Below are 22,447 nucleotides of genomic sequence, written 5' to 3' on the forward strand. Positions count from 1 at the left end.
GATGGAAGATATCCAATGGCCTGCACTGAAGCTACTATCATCAGAAACTCTACGATTATAAATTTAGAAGGAAGAATTACGAATCTTAACTCATATTGTTAAGCATTTCGAATAGAGAATTTTTGATAATGAACTTCTGATTTTATTATTTTATACAAGTAAATTATGTTACTCGAAATTTCCTGGTCATCAGTCTCGATTCCAAGCCCAGTTGAATTACGAACTTCCGGTAAATAAAATCGTACAAACCGGAAATAAGTCACGCAAGGCCAGACCCACAATTTCCATTCCTGGAGTGTTCTTTATTCTCAAATCAAACAGTAAATGTAAGTAAAAAGGAGTAGAAACTAAATTTGTTCGCAGTTAAATATGAGAGTTTTAATAAGAATTCACGAAATTAATTTAGGATCAATACCATCTGTTCTTAAGTTTTAATCCTACAATAAAAATAATTGTAGAATTATATAAATTGAAATAAAATATTAAAATTCCCGGAATTAAAATTTTTTTATTTATCGATAGTTCAAAATAATTTTCACTGTAAATAGACACTGTTACACTTAAATGCGAGTGTAGTGTAAATATTTTAAAAAAAATTGATATTTATTTCGAATTTGTCTTCGATTATATAATTTAGAGGGTCTTATTTCCAATGTCCACTTTAGCACTTTGGATCACGTTAATTCCTTCTCGGTAAAGAGCTCTGGCTTCTTGACAGCACAGCCCCACAAGTTTGTTCACTTCTTCGGACAAGGCATTCGCCTCTTCGGGGTCCTGGTTGGATTCAATCTTCTCAATCAGCGCGTTGAAGGACCGTTGTAGCTTCCTCACGTACGCCAGATCATCAGATTCATCTCGATAGGAGTCGGACCAATCGACGTCAGGCGGAGATACGGGTTCGGACTTGCAATTATTTGTATTAACGTCTTTGATGACTTTGGCAGTTTGATTTTTCTTCTTGGTCTTTTTCAATTTAAGTTTAGTTTTTTTCTTGGTTCCAGATAACGCTTTCGTTTCAAACTCGGCGGGAATTAAGTTCGTTTTGTCCTCAATCTTGTGGCCATCTTGATTGGAATCTTGGTCGACACCAGATTTAGACATTTGCTTGGCTAAAGCTAACTCGTGTTGCGCGAGTATTTTCACCAAGGGCAAACGGCCGAATCGACGGGCAGCGTCCAAAGCGGTATTGTCCATAAATGTCCTGCTGGAATCCGCTTTGTATTCGAGAAGGAGGCGAACCAAATTGGCATTTCCAATTTCAACCGCCATATGCAACGGCGAACATCCGCTTTCGTAAACCCCATTGACGTCGGCGCCACTTTTCAACAACAATTCCACCACGTCCAGTTTTTCGGAGATCATGGCGACTTGCAACGGCTTCACGTCTCGCTTCGCGATATTGATTTGAGTCGCGTTAGGATCGGCTCCGTTTTTTAATAGAAAGTCGGCAATGTCAAGATGTCCGTAATAGCACGCGGTGTACAGGGCTGTCCCCCTCGATGGACTTGAGAAGTTGACGCTAGCTCCACCTTCCAACAAACGCGTCAAAATACGCTTGTTACCCAACTGAGCCGCCAAACTGAGCGGAGTCTGTTCTTCAAGGTTTATCAAGTCCGTCTCCGCTCCGTGTGTCAGCAACGCTGAGACTATTTCTTCGCGTCTTGTACGTACTGCCAGAAAGATGGGCGTATTCCCAACGCTAGTGGACAGATTCACATTCGCGCCATGAGTCAATAAAGTCTCGACTATTTCTAAATGCCGTTCTCGCGTCGCGTTGTGAAGAGCGGCCCAGTGACTATGGTCAACCAGGTCGGCTTTAGCTCCGTTTTTCAACAATAAGCGCACGACCTCTAGTTGACCTCGATAAGACGCCTCAATGAGAGGCGTAATTCCCTTAGTGGAAGTTCCGTTGACGTCAGCCTTTTCCAGCAATAAGGACACCACTTTGACGTGACCGTGTCTGGAGGCGATGTGAAGAGCGCTGTTTCCGAAACGGTCGACGATCTTGATATCGGCGCCATTTTCCAACATGATTCTGGCAATTTCGTGGTGTCCGTAATAACACGCTACGTCGAACGGCGAAGTTAAGCTATGTTTCCCTCGAAAGTTCGGGTTAGCGCCGGCTACCAACAGGGTCTCGCACAAAGCGTAGTTGCCCTTGACAACGGCTAAATGTAATGGAGTTTGCTTCTCCAGGTCGCCGCCATTTATATCCACTCCGGAATTCAACAGAGCATTCACTTTCTGGAGGTCGCATTTCTTGACCGCATTCACTAAAGCCCGTTCCATAATCCCTTCTGATTAATTAGGTACCTGCAAATAGATTCAGATTTTCGAACTACATCTTTTGCAAAATGATTAGACCGTCTACCATGTCTTCGGCTCACACTCACAAGGAGACATCCCGAGGTGTTTCCAACTTTCTCCCCGATTTTGTTCAAACTCGGGGGTTGAGTAGACCTTGAAAGCTCCTAAATGTTTCAATGGCCATTCGTTTCACCATGACAACCAAAAATGTTTAATCTTTCTCTACGTAAAATAGCATTGGTATATCACGGTATGTAATTTTAAAAAAGATTAAAAAATTTAAATTTTGGCAAAACAATTGGGTAAAATCGATAAAATTAGGTAACTGTTTTTACCCTTTTTTATCGATTTTGGCAAAGGACCCTTATAATTCGTGATTTTGCCATGCTATTTTACGTAGAGTAAGTTTAAATTTGAGTTGTAAAAAACATTTTTGGTTGGCATGGCTTTCAAGGTACTTGAAGGTCTACTTAATCCCCGATTTTGAACAAAATCAGGGAGAAACACCTGGGCGCTTAATTAGGGGTCCGCATGACCTTGCTTTAGCTCCGTCAGGGGCCCTGTTACTTTTTGACCAGTGGTGGATTACCTATCATCCGCGCCCCTAGGCTTATCTCGAGCTCCTCACCTCAAGGCCAGTAGTGGGCCCCTATGCTTAAGCCTACTCAGCAGCAGTGACGGCGATCCCGTGGGGGCTCTGCAGCCCCAGCCCCCACTGCGAAAAACAAACGAGGGCAGAGCCCCCACAGAAATAAAATTGGGGAAAAACCGCAATCAGGGAAAAATTCATAATCTCACTGCCTTTATTTTGGTCCGAATTCAGTCTTCTTACAGAATTTATTTGGAGATTGCCGATGCGTATAGCATTAAGAAGCTATAACCGTAAAATTGATTTCGATAGATTTGTCCAAACCGAAAATCGCCGCGTTGTGTACCCCATTTTACCTAAAATGCCTTCGTAAAGTATGTGGCCAAGAAGGGCTTAATTCTCTAGCCATGTACACAGATATTTTCTAAAGATATCGACTTAACTTTTGTTATCAATGTAATCATTGGGGGCTGTTCACAAATTACGTAACGTGGTAGGGGGGGAGGGGGGGTTCACTAAAATGTTACGTAACACAAATTATTTTTAATATCGTAGAATAAAATTTTCATCACTTTCAGAAACAGTCGTAATTATTAAAAACATAAGCGTCTTCATTGGTTTACACAAGTTTAAAAGAATTTCATACCCATGGGTATGAAGTGTTGCGTAAAAATACAGTTGTAATTTCAAATGTAAATTACAAACAATAATATTTAGTACCTGATCTTATTGTACTTTATTACCAGCATATTAGTTGTTACGTAATATAATAATTTAAGGGGGGGGGGGTTCAATATTTGTTACGTAATTTGAGAAGAGGGGTCTTTCCATTTGTTACTCTTTGTTACGAGGGGGAGAGTCAAAAAAGTGGTTTTTCTGCGTTACGTAATTTGTGAACAGCCCCTTGACGGATGAGATATCAGAAAGAAATATATATAGTAATAAAAATTTAGAGCTGTACATTTTCTTTTAAGTATATGAATTTTTGGATTAAAAAATATTGGGCCGTGCCCCCACAGAAATGTTTTCCGATCGCCGCCGCTGATTGTCTCAGCTTATTGTTTAAACCACCACTGCTTTTGACAAGTTGCGGGCCACTAAGCTTAAAGGGACTTTCAAGGAAGGTGTGAGGGGTCGAAAGTCGATTCAAAAAAACGTCACTGAAACGTCATCACAGTCTAACTTTGTAAATGCAATGAACGGCGACCGAATGACGTATTTTAACTGGACTTCAGCCTACTAAGCCTATAGGTTAATCCACCACTGGTCAATCTTTGTTGGTCAGCAAAAAACTCGTTGCGTTGTAATTCTGAACAAAATTTATCAACTACTACAAAATATGTCAATTTATGCTAATAAAGGTATTAATTATAAATAGTATGAATAAGTTTTGCGTAATTTAAAGGATGTTACTAAACGTTTTTCTAATTAAATATTTGTAACTTAGCCTCGGTTAAAAAACCGACATTTAAAAATTTCGATATGGAAATTTTTCTTCATTCCCACCGAGTAGGTCAACATTTTCATTGTTGGTTTACGCAGGTCGCAAACAGAGTTGCTAAGTGTGAATGCAGTAATAGCTTTCGTCAACGACTTGGTCACTAAAAAAAATATTTTATTGAGTAGTATCACCTCGTAGCTTAGGCCATGGCCGCCATTTAAGGCGCGTTTTTTCTCTATAGGAAAAAGCATGGGTGACGTTGCGTGACGTAGCACTGATACTACTCTATTTGGCTTAAGTTTTAAAAGAACGGCCGGTTTTTGTGACCAAGGCTTAGATAAAATCAATATACAAATTTCGTAGACATCTTTACGAAAAATTAAGCGAAAGCGATTATATTAATATTAAATACCTTTATTAATGTACATATTAATATTAATATTAATATTAATATTAATGTACCAAGTACTCGCTTGGTTAACGCCAGAAATCTCAGCAACTATTGTGGAGTGTGTTAATGAAGAAGCACCGGGTATAAATTTTTAAGCCTAAGATTTAACTGCATAATCGTGAATATTTAAAAAAAAACAAAAGCTTACCTGAAAGTTCCGAAGTCTTCGTGAGAATTAACTGTATTAATTTAAATTTACCGAAGTCTTCATTCCGTTCGAGCTGTATTTGGATACAACGAAGAACTGCAAGACACTTAAAATTAGGCCATTGAAAATTTTACTAAAACGTTTTGAAATTATCAAAATTAAAATGTTGTTCGCGACGCGGCGCGTGATAAAAAATACCGTGCTGAATGGCAGTTGCTTAAAACGTTGCCGGACAAGGGTATTACTCGTTTTTTGCTTCTGATACACGAAAGATGGCTCTGTTATCCGCTACTAATAAGGAATTTTCGAAAAAAGGTTTTACATTTTCCATTGATAAAAAACCACAATTTATATAAAAATCTTAATTTTGATACAACGCCATATTTGTTTGTGGGTTTTAACCATAGATATAAGAAATGTATATAAAGGTCTAGATAAATTTCGGGGCGTCTAAGCCTAACATAAAATACGGTATTGACACCTAGCAGACACCGAGGAAGGCACGTGACCAAGAGCGCGAGATCTCAGCATTTTAGTACTTCTAAGTGCTTGACCTTTCCGCAGGCCGTAGTCTTTAGACACCATCTGTTGGTGACTTTTAGTATAATTTTTAAGCAGGAGACAATGGCTCTCGCGACGATAGCACGAGCTTTCTTACCGATAGATAGCGTCTTATAAGGATAGCCTGCATAAATTACGCGTTTCTGCTAGCTGTCACCTCCGTATTCACTCCCTTTGAAATATTTTATCTAGACCTTTATATACGTTTCCTATATCTATGGTTTTAACTCTTTGAAAGATGAAATTTGGCCGTTGCCTAAGCAACGAGGTCAGTGGCGTAACTAGGAACTCCGCCCCCCCCCCCGCGAAAAACAACTCGGGGCCCTTTTAAATAGCACCGATTTTAATCATAAACGCCACTGAAAGAATTCCATGGCCGCGTTCAGTGACGCTCAACGGAAGGGAAATTGTGAATTAACCGTTGATATCCTTTTGCAATCGTGACGCCACGTCTGTCGAACGCTTTCTTACGATTGTTGTACATTTTATAAAATATCGTCTGTCGTGTCGGCTGCAACTAGCCTTCCCGCGTGCTGTGACGTCACAATTGCGTTTATCAACGAAACAACCGGCTCTTCCAGCCGCTTATTTCGTTGACTGCAAACGTGACGTCAATCCCGGAAGTGACAAAAACGTCGTACAGTAGCGAATGCGCATTCAACGGTCCAACCGTTTGCTGTTACTGAACGCGGCAGGGGCGTATTAACCATTAGCAGAGTAGGCACGTACCTAGGGCGGAATTTTTCTAGGGGCGCCAAAACTCTGATAAAGCCCCACGGTCCAAGTACTTGGCTTGCCCCTACTTAGTTGACGAGCCCGTTAGACGATGCCCAGGGGCAAAAAATGTTTCTGTGCCTAAAGGCGCCAAAACGGTTAATCCGCCCCTGGAACGCGGCCCTAATAGGTTTAAGAGTTTAGGAAATATAGCGCCATCTGCCTTAATATCCGTCAACTAAATATGTGAAGAAATAGCAGACAACTTTTGATGTTTTTTGCCATGAAGTAATATTTCCGAGAGTCAGAAACTGCAAGTCACTGTTTATATAGTGCTTGTGGAAATAATGGAAACTTTTCACCAATATGCAACAAGTGTTTTCCTTTAAACCAGGTAGCTTTTTTTGACATAATAAGGCTAAACAAAAACACGACGCTCTGTTTACAGGTGAAAAGTTTCCGTTATTTCAACAAGCATTATATAAACAGTAACTTTCAGGTCCTGACTCTCGGAAATTTTACTTCTTGGCGATTTCCTTGAAGATGTTTTATTTAAGCACCTATTGCTACTTATAAAACAAGTTGTCAAAATCAAAAATATCGTTAGTCGCTTATAACGCCATTTTCATTCGTGAAGCCGAACATTTGTCGAGAAAGGTTCAGTAATATTTTAAAATTAATTTAATATTTATTTAGTTTTAAATTTTAATTACATTTCCAAATTACACTTTTAAATTTAACCTTAAGCCTCACTAGATAGATTGCAAACGATTCCTAGAACAGACAGCGACGAAGCGAAACGGCCCCTATAAACTAATAATAAAAATCAGCTAGGCTAATACCTAAGGCACCACCTTAAGCTTAAGTCATCAAGTGACCTTTAAAGACCAGGTTACAATAAGTGAGAGGTTGGTGGCAAGCCCTTCATGCCACGCGAGCCAACACTTACCGTTAACCTCTACAAGTTTTTATTCCACTGGGAGTCTGATGGAAGATATCCAATGGAAACTCTACCTCTAAAAAAGTGTCAACCGAAACCATAATGCATTTCGTGAACTCGAGTGGTGGCGCTGTTAGCTTGTATTGCATATATTGGTACTAAAATGGAAGGTAGTTAATCGCTCGAGGTGTCCGACATTCGTACAAATTAGGTACACTCTAGAGAAAATTCCAGGCCCGGACTGGCTCCTTTGGGGGCCCTCTGCTAGAGCAGGGGCGTAGGAACGTTCTAGGAGTTGGAGGGGGCAAAGTAGAGGATAGCGCCGCCGCCGCCGATAAATTTAATTTCGGTGGCGCCGCCGCCGCCGCCGCCGCCGAAACATTTTCATTTCGCCGCCGAATTAATTTCCATTATTAAAGTATAATAATTAAGTTTTGAGATCTAAACTACATAGATTTTTCTTTTGGTAGTGCTACGATTCCTAGGCTGTTGGGTGCACCGTATTAGCGTTATAAAATTAAAAATAATTAATAATTTCCAAAAGATCTGGCACCACTGCACCGCGCGCACCAAGATTTTCTGCAGCAGATAGCTGGGATAGGAGAGAGAGAAATGAAAACGGCTTTGGAGTTGCCTCGCCTCGTATTTTGTAATAAGTACAGAAACGTATCAGCTGCATTGGCTGCATTCAGCAATAACTATTCTATTACATTTTAAAAATTCCTTTGATACAAAGGTAAAATAATTTGTGATAATAGACTTAAATGCGCGGGGAAAAACCGGATTTGGGGGGATGAAATTTATGCGGCAGAGGGCTGGCTCGTTGGTTGTCTGTACGATAATGGCGGCGCCCAGCAAAAGTTTCTAAAAAGAGTGTATAGATAATAATACTAGTGAAATGGTAGTAAATTAGTACAGTATTGTTATTACTAGCGTAAATGTTTTAGTTTAATAGTATCATATGTGACATAGTTACTCATAAGTGTGCCTCTGTTTAACATATCTGTATTAAAAATTTAAATGAGACCTTGTTTCACAGCCACCAAAGACTATATAAAGCTACGCGTAACTTTATATAGTCTTTGACAGCCACCAAAGAAAATACAGCACTAACGTCGCGTAAAACTGGTTTTAACTTCCTTCCCCCCTACGCGAGAACTAGTTTTGATGACGATAAAACCGTCATCGACTGGGAAGTGACGTCAATAACGTCATATCCTTGCAACAAGGTATCATTATGAAAAAATTCATTCAGGCACACTTATGATTAAATAAGTTACATCTGATAGTAGGTAACCAAAGTTACCTCTTCTTTGTTTTGGAAACAAGTGGTTCCTATTTTAATAAAATACATTCTAATAAACATGTATTTTTTAAATGTGTTTAACAATTTAAGTTCTAGCGGTCTATTAAAAGGCTGGCGCTATTTCTGAGGGGGGGGGGGCAGTTTTTCCCCTTAGGCGCCGCCGCCGCCGCCGATTTTTTTCAACCCCGCCGATTATTTTCGGAAAATCGGCGCGCCACGCCGCTGCCGAACTAATTATCGTTCCCGCCGCCGCCGTTGAAAATTGGTTCGGCGCTATGCTCTAGGGCAAAGTGAAACCAAGAAGGGTCTGGAGAATGGTTTTGAATTTTTTAATGGAGTGTAGCTTCTCCGAATGCATTTGCACATTTTTCTACTATATACATTGGCGGGAAAAGACTGAAATTTAAACACAGTTGAGGTTCAATAAGCTTTTTATGCTTTTAAAATGATAATTTGAGCCTTGCGAAGATTTCAGCTGACCAAAAAGTTGGAGGGGGCAATAACATTAGTTGCCCCTCCCAGTAAAATTCTAGGGAGGGGCATTGCCCCCCTTGCCCCCCCCCCTGGTTCCTACGCCCCTGTGCTAGAGACTGAAGAGACCGGGCGGTGTGGGGGTATGGAATAAAAATCTAAATGCTTATTTTAAGGACAACAAATAACATTTTAAGTATAATAGATTCTACGTGCACATTAACTTGAAACGTCTAAAGGACCTTCAGGCAAAATTTATTATATGCAATTTGGGGCCCCCTTGAGCTAGCCGACCAGAAATTATTTTATAAATCTTCAACTAAACTTGAAAATCCCGAAATCTGGGCGAAAATCAATTCCAAAATCTCGAAAACATCCTCAAAATCCAGAAATCAACACGTAAATCGTGGTCTGAAATTACAAAATCAGTTTCTGATTTCTGAAAAAACTTTGAGATTCAAAATCCCGTAAGCAAAATGTCGGACCCCTCGCAAGCGCCCCCTCGTGTTAAATCGGCGGAGTACAGCCGGTTCGCACTTCCATCTAGTTTAACATAACTACAACGATTTAGTAAAAAGAAATCCTACTTCGTTCTTCATCAAGTTATTTTTCAAAATAATATTTTGGCAGAATTATAGCAACAGTGAATTTTGCTGCGGGACTTCCAAATGCATTTAGATCAGAATATAGGAACTGATAACTGAAATTTCATTCCCCACTTGAAGTTAAGATATGCTCGATTCATCGTCGATTGCTACATTGGTCAGTGGTGACGAAATTAGTAGGTATAGAGTACCCCTCAGATTTCCGACTGGGGTGCAAAGTATTTATTGCACTTCCAAAAAATTTATAAATCATATTTCAATCTATAATTTTGAAAAAAAAATTAATCGATTGTAGGTATTGTGTGGTAACGTAGCGTACACGAGGATAATGTTTGGATTTTGTTTATTTTTTCGGTTTTTACTAATTTCTACCCCACCACTTGACATTCGGGTCGAAATTTTTTTCCGCTGATTTTAAGATATCCAAAATATTTTTTTTCACTAGTTTCTTCAAGAACTTGACCAATGGGGCCATTTTTAAGGGTAAAATGTGCACAAATATAAAATTTACACTGTCTAGTTACGATAAAAATGATCCAAAAACGTAAATATTTCCCAACGCGACTGTAAAATGACTAACATTTTGCAAAATCTCGACTAAGCGCCGGTTTTTTCTATAGAAAATATACAAGAGAAGTCGCAACTCTACCTTGACAAAGTTTAAAATTGTACCTCGAGGTTTTTAACGTAAAAGGTTTACGCGAGGTATTTACAAATACATATTTCGACAGACGAGGTGTAAATTATAACATTACTTTAAGTTATTAGGCTTAAGGTATTTCGAGGCCAAGGTTTATAGATTATACACTCCGAGACGACAAACCGGATAAGTTTCCGTTCCTCTTCTATATTTTCTCTTTTTTCCTAGAGTTTCTTATTTTTTATACGCAAAGCCACGCAAAGGGGGGGGGGGGGAGTATAAAACTAGAACGATAATAGCGCATGCGCACTGTCAGCCAATATTTTTATAATTTTTTCCATTAGACGTTTATCAGCGTTCAGCGACAACGCGTACGTTTTTAAGCCTTTGCGTAGTTTTAAAAAGGATTTTAACTTATTAGTGTTTATCGTTCATGCAAAAATTGACTAATATTACTGGTAATGGAACAGTTTATGAAGGACTTGGCTTTAGTGGACGCGGCAAAAGAAGGCACAGTCAAAAAGGTACAAAAGCTTTTAAGATCTGGCTGCGACGTCAACGGAGGTGGCCTGGTCAACGAAACCCCTTTGTTTTGCGCCGTGGCTGGCAACAATTGGCGCACGTGTCAGGCGTTGTTGCAAGCGGGGGCCGATCCTAACGTGCGCCGGAAAGAAGACGGTTGGACGCCTTTGGTAGAGGCCACTGTGTCCAAAAACGTGGACATGATCCAAATGTTATTGGAACACGGCGCCAATGCGAACATTGGGGACATGAACGGTGACACTCCGCTCATTATAGCCAGTGCAATCGGACACGAACAAATTGTTCGTCTATTTCTCGAACATTCAGACGTAAGTCAACAGTCGGAAATAGGACAAAATTCCCTCAGGTAAAGTATATACGTAGACATTTATCAGATATACTTACCTCAAGACATCTAGTTACGCCAGAGTCGTCAAGAACGTTTTAGCTCGTAAAAGTGATAACAACCGTTCTAGTAGAAATGTTATTATCAAGAATGAATTTCTAGGTTGAGGGGTCCGACATTTGCAAATTTTGCGTACGGGATTTTGAATCTCAAAAGGATTTCGGATATCTGGTTTTTCGTGTTGATTTCTAGTTTATTAGGCTGATTTAGAGATTTGGAATTGATTTGCACCCAGATTTCAGAATTTTCAAGTTGATTTCAAGATTTATAATATAATTTCGAGTGGTTAATTTTCCGTATAATTAAATGCGGAAAATTTTCCGCGAATCGGAAAAATAAAAAATTGAACCAAATATTAATTTCCAAGGTTTTTTTATTCTAGACTAGTCTAGAGGTTTAGTTTTTCTTTTGGATTCGACAAAATGAGACGAAAATGTCGCGAAATTTAAATTTCCGAACAATATTAGGCTAATCATGAAATGAAAACCTTTTTTAATTTTTTTTAAAAATACGGAAAATTTTCCGGAAAAAAAGGCCCCTGTAATTTTCCGACTTAAGACTCTAATATAATTTTTGACTAGAGTGTACGATACAATTTTATTATTTTAATGGTTTAGTAAGGTCTAGAATTATATTTCGTTAATCGCGAGTTTTTAGTAATTCGCCAGAATAATGGTAAATTGTTTTTTTTCGTCTGCTACAGTTCTGGCTCGACAAGAGAGGGGGAAGGCGGCACAAATAACCGGGGCCCCTGCAGCTTAGGGGCCCGTGTTTGAACAAACCAGGTATACCTCTCAGAGTTTCTCTCCGAAAAAGTATAGCTACATGTATCTCCATAAGTAACGGCGCTCTTCGGGCCCGAAACTTATATTGTGCCGGGGCCAGGGCCCGCCCTCGGCGCTCCGGTTTCAGTTGTAATTAACGTTTTCAATTTACATAGTCACAACCTTATTTCCTTTCGCTAAGCAGACGCTTTGGCATTTTTCGTCTGCTTTGGAGACGAAAATCCAGCTAGCTTATGAGCTTCCCACGTTGGTCGCTATGTGACTCTATGTAAACTGAAAAAGGCTAATTTGTCGCAATACGCCACCTAGGAGCAACCACGGCCAACTTTGATCACGCGCTGTTCCCGCTACAGCGGCCAACACATTCGTCGAAATTCTGCCGTGATTTGCACAAAGGCATTAACGACCATTTTTGACATTTTTATGTTTTAGTTTTAATTGGGTAAGTTGGTGGTGCTGATTCTGAATCTGAAATCAGTTTGTTTCTAGCCCTCTTAGGTTAAAAGATATACGCTTGTCACAAAAGCATTATTTCGGTACTTTCACGGAAATACTTCGCAAATAGGCATTAAGCGCCATCCTTTACTTATCACAAAAGCATTTTATGGGTTTATCCAATCAGCGATTGTGTATTTGGTACACGTGCTATCGATATCGTCTGCTAAAAAGCATTAAATGCTTTTGTGCTAATAATTTAAGTAATATGAGATTACCTTTAAATAATCTGCGCAAAAGCGTTAATGCTTTTGTGAAAATATATAACCAAAAAAAACCATGCACATCGGAATTTAACTTAAAAAGCAGAATAAAGGAACCGCTATTTTCCATCAGGAACTATAAATTTAAAAAGAGCAGAAAAAATACTACTGGATAGGATATTTTCCAGAAAAATTCGAGGTAAAGTTTTTCATTGATAAAAAAAAGAAACAAAACTTGAGTTTTTCTTAAAATTAAGTTTTGGTCGTTAATGCCTTTGTGCAAATCACGGCAGAATTCCGCGAGCAAGGATTTTCCCCCTATAAACTGTACTATAACGTGTAGGAGTTCAGCGCCACCCTCGGTTTTTATATTGACTTCAATGTAAGAACTATTCTAAAAATAATAATCCGCTAGGGGCGCTCACGTCATACACATCTTCTGCTCATAGGGTAACACAGAAACGTCAACGAATTAGATGGCCGCTGTAGCGCGAGAGATCAAAGTTGGCCGTGAAGCAACAAACTCAAGGAGAACGCAGCTAGCCTTTAAACACGCTAAGGCAGTGTTGTGTACAAATTTCATTGGACGAACCTTTACGCTGAGCGTTTTACGGAAAGGGGGTGGACAATTTCAGAATTTTCCCCTTCCGACGGCAGCAGGGGCTAAACCGCCTAACCAATGAAAACTGTACGCAAGAAAATCCACGACTTTTTCACGGGTTGCGTTCTCCTTGGGTACGTTCAACAACTAGGAAACGGAGTCAACGGTGGCAGCGTTGGAGCGTTGAAAGTTGTTGAACGACTTTTAGAACTTCCGGTATTGACGTCACGATGCTCAACGGTTGAGGAAAAAACTCAACGCCTAGGGGAGACGTTGTAAGTACGTTGAGTGCGCTAAAAGGTCGTCTGCAGAAGCGTCTGATCAGTTTTGCCAACCTAACGCTACTCTTTTGTTAAACCGGGATTTTGAATGTAACTCATCCTCTGTTTCATCGTCATTAACGAAAATTATAGAGGCAAGCTTCCTTTTCCTTTCCATGACTTTTGAATACGACGCCCAAAAAAATTCAACAATCCAACGCATCCCCCGTTCAACAAATAAATTCTCAACGCTGAAGCGTTGAATTTATTTTGCCGTTCAACAACTGATGACGTCACGATACCCACCGTTGAAGCGTTGAGTTTTTTTTAAGATTACGTTGAATGAACGTTACCTAGTTGTTGAACGTACCCCTTGTGTGGGGTGTTGTGTTTGTTGCTCCTAGGTGCCACTAGAAAAAATATTTTGGTTTCACGTTTAATAGTTGATTTTATAAAATGTCTTTACGCTTGCCCAACTTGTTGAAATGTTGCCCTGGAATAGTTCAGCCAATGCCTAAGAATGAGTTCATAAGCTCTTTAGTGGGAGAGAAAACGGATCCACAACTTAAGCGGGGAGGCAACATTTCAACAAGATGACCAAGGTTATTTTATAAAAAGAACTATTGTCATCGAAACGAACGAGGAAGAGTTTTACTCCGATTATGCTAAAGATGGCGCCACGCAACATTAGGGGGCTTCCCCCATTTCTATTTAGTAACGCGCGCGACGCAGGCTCGGTGTCACGTGTTAATTAGAACGTTTCCTCGCCGAGGGCCTTCTAAATGGCCGACGCACAGTGGGGCAAACTGAGCCCAAACCTGGTCAAAATTAATATCTCAAAAACCGTTTCCTGTACTACTTTTCAAATTTTTGTGACACTTAACACGTGTTGGGGGACAATTAAAAATGATAACATCGATGACCTTGAACCAAGTTTTCTAGGTCATTGAAAAATCATCTCGAGAATCGTTAGATTTAGAAAGTTGTTCCTCATCATATTTCATGTCTAAATAATGTTGGTCCGAATTCATTTGATCAATTGGAAGTCGAAAAACAAGTTGGTCATCAAGTAAGTTTCTAAATATAATGGTACTCAAAGATAATTTTTCAATGACCTTGAAGAAACGGTTCAAGGTCATCGATGTTATCATTTTTAATTGTCCCCCAACACGTGTTAAGTGCCACAAAAATTTAAATTAGCACAGGAAACGATTTTGATGTTATCGCCATGGATCATTTTTAAATTGGACACCCTTTTTAATTTCATATATCTATTGAAAATCTGTACAAAAATTAGAAAATAGGCAAATATTGGCAAATTTTTTAATCGATATTGTGATAAATAATGAACATTCATGAACTTAAATCAAAAATTGCAACTTAATCTACCTGAATTCATAACTAAAAGTCACATTAATTCTAAAAGGAATATATTAGTTTAAGACCTTTAACGTCGTTTTCCAGAATTCACACTATTTGAATTACGCGGCTTTGTATAATAGTTTCATAACTCGAAAATATCGATATCTACTTGGTATTGATATTTCCAAAACTAAAGTCTGCAAAAAAATATCTTTACCTTTTAAATCAAGCCTGAATGTATACCAAAAACTATGCCAAAACTCCTACTTAAAATTTCTAAAAATATTCTACTACTTCTAAGGAGCCTGGTGGAGAATAAAATTTTGCAGTCAAAAATCAAACACCGGTAAAGTGTGCGGTGGTTTATAATCAAATATTATAAATTAAAATAAAGTTCATATGCGCGATTTATTTCTTTGACTTTTGGCCAGGTTTGGGCTCAGTTTGCCCCACTGTGCGACGTCGTGGCCAAAAGCTCAGTTTGATCCTTGAATTTTGGGAAAATACTTTTTACCCTAACTCTAACTATTCGCCACCACAGAATCGGAGTAAATTACGTCAGAGGAGTACCTGCAAAGCAATCTTACCCTGTACAGTGGTGCCAAACATTTTTAAAGCCAAAGGCAAGAGCGGCCAGAGCTGCAAACGTTGGTGTTCCACACCAAATACCTGAGGTTTCATTCCCTTTAAAGGGCTACCACACGTCAGGGAAATCAGGAAAATGTCGGGGAATTTAAAAATGGGCCAAAAAAGTTAGGGAATTATAATAATTTGTAAAAATTCAAGGAATTCAGTTTAATCTTGACACTTTTTGAAAGTAATTTTATTCTAGATCTATGGCAAATAGGCGCTTAAATAAAACATCTTCCCAGAAATTGCCAAGAAGTAATATTTCCGACAGCCAGGACTCATAAGTTACTATTTATATCAGCGGTTCCGTGGAAGGGTCATAAAGTTATGTATTTGTACCCCGCCGTTCCGCTAGGCACTACGGCGGCCCACAACACTCAACCAGGTCCAGACAAAAATGCGCTTTGCGAAACAGCTATAAGAACAGGCTCACGTATGGCAAACAAACGCCCTCATCACGGCCCAACAAAAGGCGACACCATGGGCCTGCTGGAAGGGTCACAGGAGTTCCGAGAATTCGCAGAACGGCCATCTTTGTTTGTGTCAAGAGTCTTTTAAGATAAGTAAAAAAATGAGTTGGGGTTCCGCCAGAATTAGGTGGATAATTTAGGGTTCCATAGCAAAACAAAATTGGGAACCGCTGATTTATATAGTGCTTGTTGAAATATTAGAAAGCTGGTAACTTTTCTCGAACATAACATCGGTTTTTTGCTAAGCCTTAACATGCCAAAAACTTTACCTGGTTAATAGGAAACACTTGTTGCATACCGTGCTGCAAAAGTAATACGTAATGAATTAACTCTGCCTCCATGAGAAGCCTTAAAATTGCCCGGTATTATAAAAATAATCTGTATAATTTTAATTATTTATACCATAAGAGGATGATAATAATAATATTATTATCTTCTTATACTTAGTTTTAGTAACATTATATATTTTAAGGTAAAATATATAATCGAAAATTAACATTAGTATGTTCCTTATACACGTGAGCCGACGCGTTTCTTATCTGACGCAAAATTCTCATGAGGGCAAAAACGCGTTTCCAATTGGCTTAAATATTACTTTTTGGCTAGCCATTCTAACCGTTTAACCGACCGACCGAAAATAGTTCCTTCCCAGTAGAATTTGGAGAGGGGAGTAAAAACTAGAAACCGAGTATCTTTTATTGAAGCGTCCATTCTATGATGATCGTTTATCAAATTCTGCTATTATTATCTAGATCCTTGAAAGTTTTTTTAACGTTGAGATAACTTTTGTACCGAAATAAAAAGTTGATTAAATTTATTAACTTCCTGAGCTGTAATATCCTGGTGGTAGGCCCACGTGTTCTGCGGTTGCCCTACCACCGAGCCTACCACCAGGATATATCCGCGGCGGGAAGTAAACTTAAAGGAAAATAGGCAAAATAAATACTTGGCCTTTAACTTATTTTAGTAGTCACTGACCAGTGGGGGTAAAAGGGGGGTATAAAAACCAGGACAGCCAACATTTTGCTTCACCCGTCAAAATTAAGGAGTTTATTATCATTTGAGTTATAACTAACATGATGTGATTTTTTAAATGAAATGTAATTGATGAATGATGAATTTATGATACGCCATATTCGCCATTATTTATGAATATTTAGGTCAATTTTTCACTAGTTAAATTGACCAGATTTCGATTAATTTTAGTAGTCAGAGCATTTATTTTAGTAGTCAAATGCCTGGACTAGTGCCTTATGTCCAACCCTGATTAGGGTGCCACGTACAAAAAGTTTTAACTAAAATGGCCGTTCTGATGTCATTATCTCTTCTGTTTTTTAGTAAGCCCGAAATCGACGCTCTGTCGCAGGCGGAGAAAACGGAACTGAATCGCAACGACCAACGAGACAAAAGCGCGACCTCCGCCTCGTCACCAAATGGACGTCCCGAGACGGTCAAGCCGCCGCGAGATCACAGCGTCAACGTCAATTTGCCCGACAAACTGGGACGTACTCCGATCTACAGCGCGGCGCAACATGGTCACGAGCATATCGTTTCTTTATTGTTGGCAGTTGGCGCCGACGCCAATGTCAAAGACGTCAAAGGCAGCACCGCCATCTTAGAAGCGTCGCGAAACGGCCACGAAGCCGCGGTGGGATTATTGGTGCGAAAGGAAAACGTCAATAGTTGCAACGACTTCGGATATACTCCCCTGTCCCTGGCCTCATTTCAAGGTCACGATGACATGGTCCGTTTGTTACTGAGCAACGGTGCCGACGTCAACGCCACCGACGTGTTGGGTCACACCGCCCTTTTCGGAGCTTGTCAAGAGGGACAACTCGATGTCGTCAAGATTCTAATCAGCAATGGAGCCAAGGTCAACATGCCAAACCACGAGAACTGCACTTCCCTCCACGCCTCTTTGGTCAAAGGTTGGGATCATGTTATCCTGGAATTACTGAATGGCGAAGCGGACGTCAATGTGGCCAACAATAAGGGGAATACCGCGCTCATCATAGCGTCCAATTTAGGTCTGAAGACTGTCGTGGAACGGTTACTGCAACGCGGGGCTCGTATCAACCACGCCAACGAGAAAGGGGGTACTGCTCTTCACGCGGCTACCTTCAGAGGTCGGTTGGAGGTCGTGTCGTGTCTGTTGAATAACGGAGCTGATCCGCACGCGATGGACAATGAGGGAGCTAATCCTTTGGACGTGGCTACGGTTGTCGACAGAATGGACATAGCGGATTTGTTACTGGAAGTAGGAGTCCAACCGAATGTTACTTGGGAAATGTATCGAGACGTCGGCTTCAATCTTGAAGAAATCGAGTTGGAGTTCGTGTCCGTAGTCAAACGAGATAGAACGAAAGCCTCAGCAGAGGTCAAACCAGCTGAAATCCGAAATCGTGAAGCCCAATCAAAGGCGGAACTAAAGCCGAATGGTGCTAGATCAAAGGCTAAAGTCAAACCGGATGCGGAAATCGAAGCTGTAGTCAAACCGAATGTTGAAATCGAAGGTGTAGTAAAACCGAATGTTGAAATCGAAGGTGTAGTCAAACCGAATGTTGAAATCGAAGCTGTAGTCCAACCGGATGCCGAAATCGAAGCTGTAGTCCAACCGGATGCCGAAATCGAAGCTGTAGTCAAACCGGATGCCGAAATCGAAGCTGTAGTAAAACCGGATGCCGAAATCGAAGCAGGAGTCAAACCGGATGTGGAAATTGAAGCAGGAGTCGATTCAATAGCTGAAATGAAGGGAGATATAAGCAAATCAACATCAGAGTTCCACTTGGAATTAGTCAAACCAACGACTGAACTAGAAAAATTTGGAATATGGCGAAAATCTTCCATCATAATAGTTGAAACGAAGCCAAACTCAACAGGGATATTAGACGAAACCAAACCAACTTCCTCCGAAATTAAACAAGGTGGTTCCAAATCGAACACTAAATCCACGGTGAAAGTAAACGAAACAAAACAAAAAAGTAAAGCAGTGGTTCAAGATAATGCGACCAAACCAAAGGTTAAATCCTCTGCTAACAAAATTGGACGCAAATCAAAGAATAACTCAAATGTGAAAACGGACGAAGGCAAATCAAAGGCAAATGCTGCGGTTGCAATAGACGCGGGCGTCTGCGCTAATTCGGACAGTCTAAGGGACTTGGTTCGGGATATCGCGGACCGCGCCAAAGAACTGCGGAAAAATTTGACTCTACTCGGAGAGAAAATGAAATCGTGTGATAACTCTGACGAGGAAAAAAAACACTTCCAGGAACAAATTGATGAACTGATGGAAGAATTGAACGACAGTTTCACGGTTCTGAAAATTGACAAGTAAACTACACACTACGTGCTAGTAGTTTTCCGAATCTTAAGCTCCATACACTACTTTTTTCAAAGTACTAGTCTTAAGTATGACATTTTGAATTAAAATGGACTACTTTTGGTATTTTTAATAAACACGTTTTATTGTAAATTTGTGTGAGTTTTAATTTAATTGGTTCGTTCGTAGATCGCTCGTGGGTGTGGCCTATTTTCGTTGCCATGGTTACGAAATTTGCATAGCTGGAACCATCGAGTTGGGTATGGTATAACCTAGGAAACAGAACGCAGCTACCCTTTAAACACGCTAAGGGAGTGTTGTGTACAAATTTCATTGGACGAGCCTTTACGCTGAACGTTATACGGGCGGGGGGGGGGGAGACAATTACCGAATTTTCCCCTTCCGACAGCAGCAGGTGCTAAAGCGTCTAACCAATGAAAAATGTACGCAAAAAAAAACCCACGACTTTTTGAGAGGTTGTGTTCTCCTTGTGTGGGGTGCTGACTCAGTGCCGTATTTCCGCCTAGGCCAACCTAGGCCGTGGCCCATCCTTGGAAGGGGCCCTCCAGTGACCCGTAATTACTGTATTCGAAGTCATAAATCTATAATATCAATCGTAATTTATATTGGAGAAATTCCTAGGTAGAAGATTTTGTTTTAAAATTACCAAAATTTCAGCCTGGCAGTTTACGGACGCAGCCTTAAATCGCAATGTTGCATAATTATCGCGTATTTAGTCGACGATTGTTAAGAGCTTTTATTTAGTAATATAACCGTAGAGCTCAGACTTCTACGCTGAATCAGGGAAATTCAGGCACAGCCTAGTTCCAGGGATAAGAGTAAATGCAGCGCGTGAAAAGGGGGCCCAGGATCCTAAGTCCGGCCCTGGGTGCTGTGTTTGTTGCTTAGTTAACTTAGGTGTTAATTTTCCGGAAAATTAAAACAAATTACTTTTTATAGGTTTTTAATGTTTTTATGATAAAGCTAGTCTAGAGGTTTAGTTTTACTTTTAGAATCGAAAAAATGAGGCGAAAATGCCGCTTTACTTAAATTTGCAAACAATATTAGACTAATCATGGAATGAAAACTTTTTATATTATTTTTTACGGAAAAAAGGCCTCGGTCATTTTCAGGAAAATTTTCTGACTTACAACTGTAGTATAACTAGAGATATAGTTCAAATCTGTTTTACGCGATACATAACGTTTGCTGAAATCTTGAATTTTTTAATATGTTGGTGGCACCATCTATTAGTCGTGTAAATTCGGAAAAAAACCTTACTTGGTAACACCCCAGACCACGTACCCCAAGAAGGACTTGCATCATCTCGAAAAAAGGTGTCTCAAAAGAGATGCGGATTTTTTTACAGAAAACCCAATAGCGCGCGAAAATTCTTTATTTTACGAAATAAATTTAATTTGTACCTTTGAAACCATAGAAATAAAATTAGACTACAACCACTGCGCTATCCGGTAATCTCAAGGAAAACATGCAAGCTAGAAGGCTGCCATAAGAGTGGAATCGCTACTAATCTACGCAGGAGTGCGCCATCTATTATAAAAAATTGAAACTTTAATTTATTTTTAATGGCGTGCTCCCACAAAGATTACTGGCGCCGGGAGTAGTGGCGTACTCCTATATTCCCAAGCGTCTGGGAGGCAGAGTTTGTGGATGGCCGTTTGAGGACGACTACCGATCCCCCAACGGGTGGTCGGAATACTTCCGCCACGGGTGTTCCCACCCCTGTCCCCACGTATCGGCTCTCTTAAATCCTGGTTGCAAAGCCTCCTCGTGGCGAGAGCCGGGCAACGTATGGCTAATAACCTGCGGCTGATTTGCACAGGTATCACTGTCCCTATCCGGTTTGTCCTTAATGGGGTCACTGGTGTCGTTCGCGGCTGCCGGGCCTGATTTCTGGGCTTGCGCGCCAGTTCGCATCGCCCCTTTCGCCGCCAGCCGGAGGGGTGACGGGTGTGTTCGTGGTTGCTGGGCTCGGACTTCGGGTTTGCGCGATGCTTCGCTCCATACCTGTCATTTGATAACCTTATCGGGGATGGTGTTTGCAGTGGAAGAGAAAGTCTCTCTAGCCCTCAGCTGTGCGAGGATGGGTTCTCGAGCAGGCCCATGGTGTCGCCTTTTGTTGGGCCGTGATGAGGGCGTTTGTTTGCCATATGTGAGCCTGTTCTTATAGCTGTCTCACTGGCCGAACGTTTGTTTCGCAAAGCGCATTTTTGTCCGGACCTGGTTGAGTGTTGTGGGCCGCCATAGTGCCTAGCGGAACGGCGGGGTACAAATACATAACTTTATGTCCCCACGTATCCCCCCGTTGGCGTGGCCTTTACACATGTCTCAACCCTGATTAATCGCATAGCGGTTAGTGGACTGTATTGTCCCATCTACTCAAAAAAAAAGAAAAAAAAAAGATTAATGGCAGCCTTCTAACTCGTACATCTCACTACCAGGCTTGGAAATAAGGTTTATTTCTAAACTGGTCTATTTGGCCAGTGACTCCCAACTCTGGAATTATTTAAGTGGTCACGTAGACCAGTTGGTTAATAATACGGTAGATAATTTGGAATTAATAAACTGGACACTGGACCAGTGAACCCCTAGCTTTTGAATAAAAAAACTGGTCCGAGCAATTAATAAACTGGTCTTTGACCCAGTGACCACCGCTTATTTCCAAGCCTGCTCACTACAACCTCATCGTGCTCAAGTTTGAAACTGCATCTACTTGCCGTGAGATAGCGCGCTATTAAAAAAGCGGAATCCCATTCGTTAAAACGTGTAACATAAAATAATGGACTTATTGCATTTAGCCGTTACATTAAAAAGTTCTTAGCTCTCGTTAATTATATTTCAAACCCTAATTATTATTCCGTGGAATTCAGCTGTAGTGTTCATAGTGGCCGCCATGACAGTTACCGTTTTTTATCAATAGGCAAATTACAATGGTGACGTGGCAGGGTTTCAGGCGACAACACTCTATTGTCCGCTTAAAGCGATAGTTGCTGCTGTCTTTCCCCCCTTGCGTAAAACGTAATGCCATTGTATTTTTAAAGTATTTCAACCGTAAAATGAAGGTCACACGTGGCCATCTCCTTATCTTTCCTTCACCCCGCGAATACTCGTTCTTTCTTTAACTTTTCTAAATATGGTTTGCCAGCGGATTTATAAATGTATCCCACATGTTGAAAAGAGTCGCGTATGTTTCCCAATTG

The 22,447-nt window shown here is 40.4% G+C and overlaps 2 protein-coding genes across 2 annotated transcripts; one reads left to right on the forward strand and one right to left on the reverse strand.

Moving 5' to 3' along the window:
• Nucleotides 1-488: 488 nt before the first annotated feature.
• LOC149962149 (uncharacterized) lies at nucleotides 489-5,160 on the reverse strand. Its single transcript, XM_090178953.1, has 2 exons — nucleotides 4,937-5,160; nucleotides 489-2,313 (listed from the first exon to the last, which is right to left on the reverse strand). The coding sequence occupies exon 2, from the start codon at nucleotides 2,287-2,289 to the stop codon at nucleotides 634-636; it is 1,656 nt and encodes a 551-aa protein (XP_090035079.1). The 5' UTR covers nucleotides 2,290-2,313; nucleotides 4,937-5,160; the 3' UTR covers nucleotides 489-633.
• Nucleotides 5,161-10,469: 5,309 nt separating this feature from the next.
• LOC149962150 (uncharacterized) lies at nucleotides 10,470-19,365 on the forward strand. Its single transcript, XM_090178923.1, has 2 exons — nucleotides 10,470-11,062; nucleotides 17,246-19,365. The coding sequence occupies exons 1-2, from the start codon at nucleotides 10,635-10,637 to the stop codon at nucleotides 19,239-19,241; spliced, it is 2,424 nt and encodes an 807-aa protein (XP_090035049.1). The 5' UTR covers nucleotides 10,470-10,634; the 3' UTR covers nucleotides 19,242-19,365.
• Nucleotides 19,366-22,447: the final 3,082 nt, after the last annotated feature.

Source organism: Leiobunum rupestre, chromosome 1 (genome assembly GCF_980474605.1).
Source record: "Leiobunum rupestre chromosome 1, qqLeiRupe1.1.hap1, whole genome shotgun sequence".
NCBI classification, from domain to species: Eukaryota; Metazoa; Arthropoda; class Arachnida; order Opiliones; family Sclerosomatidae; genus Leiobunum; species Leiobunum rupestre.